At 49.2% G+C, this 7,007-nt stretch overlaps 1 protein-coding gene across 3 annotated transcripts in view; it reads left to right on the top strand.

Moving 5' to 3' along the window:
* Positions 1-7,007, top strand: part of PHTF1 (putative homeodomain transcription factor 1) — a 16,412-nt gene extending 9,405 nt beyond the window's left edge. For 2 of the 3 annotated variants that reach the window (XM_031063936.1, XM_014310520.2), the window contains 9 exons: positions 1,580-1,789; positions 2,111-2,239; positions 2,661-2,933; positions 3,462-3,593; positions 3,714-3,800; positions 4,203-4,358; positions 4,746-4,841; positions 5,320-5,445; positions 5,788-7,007. In XM_031063936.1, coding sequence (XP_030919796.1) covers positions 1,580-1,789; positions 2,111-2,239; positions 2,661-2,933; positions 3,462-3,593; positions 3,714-3,800; positions 4,203-4,358; positions 4,746-4,841; positions 5,320-5,445; positions 5,788-5,808 — 1,230 coding nt within the window. In that variant the 3' untranslated portion in view covers positions 5,809-7,007. Of the gene's footprint in view, positions 1-141; positions 397-476; positions 555-1,579; positions 1,790-2,110; positions 2,240-2,660; positions 2,934-3,461; positions 3,594-3,713; positions 3,801-4,202; positions 4,359-4,745; positions 4,842-5,319; positions 5,446-5,787 lie in introns of those variants that run through there. The other variant, XM_031063937.1, reaches the window with a different exon arrangement.

Here is a 7,007-nt window from a genome sequence, read left to right as displayed (position 1 = left end):
CCCAACTCCAAATCCACCCACCCAGAATTCTCTCTCGTTACGTCTGTGACGAGACAAGAGCAGGGGGAAGGAGTTAAATCTGTGAAGTCTCTGATACCAACAGAATTCTGGTTCTGTGTGTTGTGTGGCTCTGCAGGCATTGAGGGCTGTGCCCCTGAGCCTTTGATGGGACTCAGGCTGGCCCTTGGTGTGGCCTTGGCTGTGCATTTGCAGGAGGATGGCACCAACAGGGACGGTGCCTCTGACGAGCTGTCGAGCGAGGAGGACGCTGAGGACGCCGAGGCCGTGGCTCAGCGGCTCCTGCTGCGCGCCAGCATGGAGGGGGCTTCCAGTGACAACAGCTACGAGGAGAAGAAGAGGAGGCCTCTGGTTTCTCTCAACCAGGCTGTCTCACAGGTACCCAGGTGGGATTAGTGCTGCTCTCCACAGTTTGTTTTGCTGTGGATAATGAGGTGGTTTTCCTTTGGTCTTGGCAGGGCAAGCAAGCCCTGAAAGCTGCCAGAGACTCTGACAGTGTTGTGGAGTCTGAGCTGGAATCCACATTGTACAGGCAGGTATGGTTGTCAAGTCAGGAGAGGGAGCTTTCCCAGGCCTGGCAGGGGTCACAGAATCAGAGAAAGGGGTGGGCTGGAAGGGACCTTAAAGCTCATCTCATTCCAACCCCCCTCCATCAGAACAGACAGTTATGAAATGTTTGTGCTTCAGAATCCTCTCTTCCTTCCCTGCTGCTTGGCAGCCTTGTAAACTTTCACAGTGTTCACAGTCCTGATTGTGCTGCTTTGTTAAACAAACAAACAAACAAACAAATAACTAACTCTCTTGACAGCAAAGGACAGTCCAAGCTGCTCTAATTGCTCTCTTGACAGCAAAGGACAGTCCAAGCTGCCTCTAATTGCTCCTGCAATTGCTGCAATTGCTCTTGTGGTTGGGAGGCAGTGCTGTGCTTGCAGCTTTTAAGCTAATAAATTTTGATTTTAAAATCACATACTGTCCTTAGTTGGAAGGGACCCACAAGGATCAGGTCCAACTCCTGTAATGAAGGAATAAATCTCTTCTGTGAGAATATACTCAGTCACTTCATTACTTTGGTTTTTTGCCCCTACCTGAAAATAAAATATAAATATTTTATTATAAATATGGAGATATATAAATTAATACAAAATATAAATAAAATCTTAAAACAGAATTTTCAAAAGTCATAAAAAAGGACATTTTTGTATTAAAATGAGTACATCAGTTTTTATTTTGTAGGTTGGGAATAGAGGTAGGGAATCAATGGGCTCTGTGTGGTATTTATATTATATGTATTATATATATAATTAGATATATATTAGATATATATTAGATATATATATATATATATCTGTCTGCATTTCTGGTATAGAAATGCTTTTTCCCCAAACATTGTCTTAAACCATTTCTACCGTGTGGGTGCAACTGGGAGCACTCAAAGCTGTGGGAAGCTGGGGGAGAAGAGGGGAAAGAGGAGGAGGAGGATGAGAAGGAGGAGGATGAGGAGGAGGTGCTGGTCGTACAAGCCACGATGGGGCTGTGCCGTGTGACCTTTGCCGTGCTGCAGGACCCCAGGGCGTGCCTGAGCGCGGCGCCGCGGAGCTGCGGCGGGAGCCGGCGGGACTCGGAGAGCACCCGGCAGGACTCGGAGACCGAGGACATGCTGTGGGACGATCTCCTGCACGGCCCCGAGTGCCGCTCCTCGGGCACCAGCGACAGCGAGGAGCGCTCCCGCGGGGACTGCCGCAGGGACCCCAAGGAGGATGTGTTCCAGCAGGTTGGTGATTTGCATCCAGGAGTGCTTCTCCCTCTTCCCCCTGCCTTCCCAAACATGAGTGGCACACGAGGATGCTGTTGGTATAAGGTGAGCAGCCTGGATGAAGTCAGAGTTACACTGGAAATCTGAAGCGCTCAAAATTATATCAGTGATTCATGATCGACTCTATCCCTCCCCTCTGCAGGGCTGCTTATCCCAAAACAAAGTATTGAACCCAAAATGGAATTTCCCCCTCAATCCAAATGCGTTATAGGCAAAGGTGTTACTTACAGCAGGACAGAAAGAGCTGACCCAGCTTTTGCACTCCTCTCTCTTTTCTAGAACCATCTGTTTTGGCTGCAGAACACCAGCCCAGCGTCTGCCAAAGTGAGTGCTCTGATCTGGGAAGGGAATGACTGCAAGAAGGTGGACATGTCTGTGCTGGAGATCAGTGGGATTATCATGAGCAGGGTAAGGAGGCTGTGTGGCATTGCAACCCCTCGCACTTCAGAAAACAACCACCAAAACCCCTGGAAATAGCTGCATTTGCAAATATTAGGGGCAGTATGAGACTCATCCCTCCCCAGCTTCAAAGACGGTTGCCCCACGTATTCTTACTGAAAAATTGCCTAACCCCCTATTTAGGAGGTCTCTTGAAGACTGACAAGTGCTGATTATCACTGATTGTCTCTGCAGGGTGCTGAAAGTGGGGGGTTGATTATTTGGCTGATTGGCTTTGGGTTTGGACTGAAATGGGTGGGATTATTTTAGGCTCTGTCCTGTGAAGGGAAGGGGAGCCGACTGCTTGTCTGAGTTGGTGCTACCACAAGAACAAGCCTTTTCCTTGATGCAAACCCCAGGTAATCATCCCTTTTCTATTCCTGCTTGCCAGGTTAATGCCCACCAGCAAGGAGTGGGGTATCAAATGCTGGGAAACATCATCACCATCGGATTGGCCTTCCTGCCATTCCTCTACAGACTGTTCCGCACGGATAACCTGGAGCAGCTCTGCTCCATTTCTCTGATGGAGCTTCTGCACATCTTCTGTGGAGCCCCTATCAGCGCCCCTGTGCTCATCCTGTCTGCCATCAACTTTCTGGAAAGGCTGTGCTTAACCTGGATGTTTTTCTTCATGATGTGTGTTGCTGAGAGAACCTACAAGCAGGTGGGTTTGAAAGTGCTGGTGCCTTTCAGGAACCTGGAGAGCAGGAATAAAAATGGGATGATGACCTTAAAACTCATCTCATCCCAGCCCTTGCCAAGGTCAGGGAGGGGAGTCTGGGAAGGTTCTTATTGATCAGTCACAAATTATACCTATCAACAGCATTCCTGACTCCCCTGTTCCACCCTTACCTGTCCCCAAGGTCTTACTTTGTCCCCTCTCTGCTGCCCAGAGCAGCTGTGGCTGCCCCATCCCTGGAAGTCTTCAAGGCTAGGTTGGACAGGGCTTGGAGCAACCTGGGAGAGTGGAAGGTGTCCCTGCCCATGGCAAGGGCTGGAAAAAGATGAGCTTTAGGGTCTCTCTCAATACAAACCAATCTGGAATTCTATGAAAACAACTGCTGCTACAGAGGTTGAGCACCCAGGTCTCAGGCTGAGCTTCCCCAGTGACCCTTTTTGCCAGGTGCCACTGAGAATCCCAAGCAGTCTGTTCTGTTTTACACTAATTTATGGTTCTGGTTTTACCTTGCAGAGGTTTTTGTTTGCCAAGCTCTTTAGTCACATCACATCTGCTCGGAAAGCCAGGAAATACGAAATCCCTCACTTCAGGCTCAAGAAGGTGGAGAACATCAAGATCTGGTTATCCCTTCGCTCCTACCTGAAGGTGAATCCTGATCTGGGGTTTGGTTATTGCAGAGGGGTGACAGGGGCAGTGCCAGCTGTTTGTGGTGAGTTTTGCCTGCACACCACACCCAGCCCTGACCCCGTGTCCTTGTTTCTGCAGAGACGAGGCCCCCAGAGGTCTGTGGATGTTGTGGTGTCCTCAGTCTTTTTACTGGCTCTTTCAATTGCTTTTATCTGCTGTGCCCAGGTGAGATTTTAACCTTTGTGGTTTATAAAGTAGGGAGAACCCTCCCAAGTGCTGGAGGCTTTTCTTTCACCAGCCTACAAAAGGCTTGCTGGGATTGCCAGGGGGACAAGGAAAGGCACTTCATTGCCTGTTGGCTGGACAGAGGGAGGGGAGAGGAGGAACAAGGCTCCTTTTCTGAGCAGAAAGAAAAAATATCCAATTCCAAGCTAAAGGCAGGTTAGAAATGAGACCTTTCCCTGTAACCCCATCTCAGGAGTGATTTACACTTCCTGGGAAGAGCTGTCAGTGCCTGTAGAGCACACAGGGCTGGGCAGAGGAAGAGCAAAGGCAGTGCTTGTGCACTTGTCCCATGAACAGGCACTTAGTCAGTGACATTTGGTGCTTTGTTTTCTCCCCACACAGGTTCTTAAGGGTCACAAAACCTTTCTGAGTGCAGCTTACAACTGGGAGTTCCTGATGTGGGAGGCAGCACTGCTCCTCTTCCTGCTACGTCTGGCATCTCTGGGCTCTGAGACCAACAAGAAATACAGCAACATTTCCATCCTGCTCACTGAGCAGGTGATTCCCTTCAGCTTGTTCTCCCTGGGCTTTGTGCTTTGTTTGGATATAATTATTGTATTTCAAAGCAGCTTAAATACTGGAATCAAAGTTTAAAATGTAGGGATCAACCTTGTGTTGGCCAGAAGGCGACAAAGCACTGGTCAGGATGGGAGGGATGAGCTGGTCCTGTTGGGCCAGACCCAAACTCCAAAGTTCTAGATTATTTTGGTCTCTGGGTTCATGTGTGTTAGCCAAAACAATTGGAAAAGAATGATGTTATCAGTGCTAAATTCACTACCTCAGGAGTGACAGCAGACTGCAAAAATGGCTCCAATTTTCCTTAGTTAGGAACCATTTGGGGCTGGTGCTGGAATATCAACCCCTGGCCTGTGGTGTCTGTCACAGATAAACTTGTACCTGAAGATGGAGAAGAAGCCAAACAAGAAGGAGCAGCTCTCTCTGGTGAACAATGTGCTGAAACTGTCCACAAAGCTGCTGAAGGTGAGAAGCTCTGCCTGAATGGCTGGGGTTTCTGGCAGCAGGGAGTTATGGCAATGCCACGTGGCCCTGCCCTGCCCTTGGCTCTCTGAGTTCGTGCTCACAATGGGGATTTTTCAGTACTGCTGCAGCTGTGACAGGAGAGGGAGCAGCACAAGGCCAGTGTGGGTAATTAGTGCTGGGAACTCTTGATGAGCAGTGGTTTAACTGAGAGGAGAGGCTGGGGTGAGCACAGCTTCTCCTGACTGCTCCAGTCTCATTTTCCCCCAGCAGCTGTGATGCTCCTCACTGCCAGCAGCAGGGAGAGGTTTGGGAAGGAGTGAGCAGAGTCTGGGAGTCCCCAGATTCTGGAAAACTGGAAATTTCATCTAAGAAAGGACACAGAGGCAGCCCAGTCTGGAGTGCCAGTGCTAAGCTAAAAGTCAGAGGATGAATTCTCTGTATTGGGGAGTACTAATGGAGCCTTGTCCTGTCACTGCAGGAATTGGATAGTCCATTCAGGCTGTATGGACTGACCATGAACCCACTGATCTACAACATCACACGGGTTGTCATCCTCTCTGCTGTCTCAGGAGTGATCAGTGACCTGCTGGGATTCAACATCAGAGTGAGTGTCCCTGTCCCAGGCAGCAGGACAGCTCTGGGCTCACCTCTGGGGTCACAGCCCTGAGAGCAGCCTGGGTTTGCACTGGGAACCAGACACCAGAACGTGCTGGGCGTGTCCCCACCTCCCTGAGCCAGGTCTGGGGGGGAAGGACAGGGCTCACTTCAGTTTCAGTTCCCTGCAGGTGAAGCTGTGAGGATCCAGGGTTCCTCCCTTTATCCTCCTGTGGCTCATCCTGAAACTGAGCTCACTGAGCAGAGCAGGATGGGCAGGAGACACAGAATGTTACTTGGAGATGAAGACCATTCCTGTTAGACCCAAACTCCCTTTTTTGTCTCTTTGCAGTTATGGAAAATTAAACCATGAACTGGCAGAACATCAGCCCTGGGCATCTCCACCAGCCACCAGAGAAGAGAACCAGCAGTGTGAGCAGAAAGAAGAAAACTGACAGAAATCTGTAATTCCAATTTTAAAACAGATTCCCAGTGTGTGCATCAGAAGTTTTCTTTCTGCTTTACTGCTCTACAACATCCAGAGTGAACTGGTCTCATCAGTGATGCCATCCCATGGCATGCACAGAAAAACTGGATTAATGGGGCCAAATGCTGGCAGCTGGCACTGAACCAGCAGGAGCTGGTGTGGGACATCAAACACTAAAGCCATACAAGAGCTGCAGCTGGGGGACACCACTGGCTGTGCCTGGGGCCACGGTTCTGTAAAACCTGGGCATGTGGCAAGGAGGGACTCAGCCCTCCTGGCCCAGTCAGCCTTCCTGGGGCTGCACTGGAATATTCCAGGTTGGAAATCCTTTGCTGCACTGAGCTGGCTGTGCTGAAGAGCTTTTCTTTCCTCAAAGCTCTGTGTGCTCAAGGCTTTGCCTCCATCCTGAAGCACCCCAGGATGCACCAGGTGAATTCCCCTTCCCTGCTGCCCATCCAGCAGCACACAAATCCTGCTGGGGGGGCTTGTGCTGCAAAAAAATTATTGAGGACAGTGGTTACAGGAGAAAAACCTCTCAACACACACTACAGGCAAAGTGTTCATGAGCTGGAGAATGTTTTGCCACATCTGTTCCCTGGAATACTCAGCTCCATCCTGTCCTGGCTGTGACAGCAGCTCTGCTCCATGGTGGGAGCAGCTGGGGGGAAAAGCCAGCTTTGACAAAGACTTCCTCAGGTTCGTGTTCAGAAAGGTCATGGAGAGCAGGAAAACATTTGAAGGCTTCTGTAACATTTCCCTTCACTGGCTCCAATGGCTTCTATTTATTAGTAGTGAAAAGAGCAAAAACCAAGGAACTTCTCATTCCTTCACAGGAGGGTGAAATGGCAGAAGAATCTTTGGTAGTAAATTGTTTACAGCTATTTTATGTGCAAGGAAAAGTTGTGAGATGTAAAAGGTGACATTTTTATATAGTAAAATGTGCAAATAAACCTGCAGGACAAGCACTTCATCATTACCAACGATTTCTACAGCACTTGATGATTTTTATACCATCTTTTTAAACGTGTTACTGGAATGGGGGAGTCAAGGAAACATCCAATAATAAATTGCATTTGTTTTCCAGA

This window comes from Geospiza fortis, unplaced genomic scaffold (assembly GCF_000277835.1).
Source record: "Geospiza fortis unplaced genomic scaffold, GeoFor_1.0 scaffold422, whole genome shotgun sequence".
Taxonomy (NCBI): domain Eukaryota; kingdom Metazoa; phylum Chordata; class Aves; order Passeriformes; family Thraupidae; genus Geospiza; species Geospiza fortis.
This window is presented reverse-complemented; position numbering and strand designations above follow the sequence as displayed.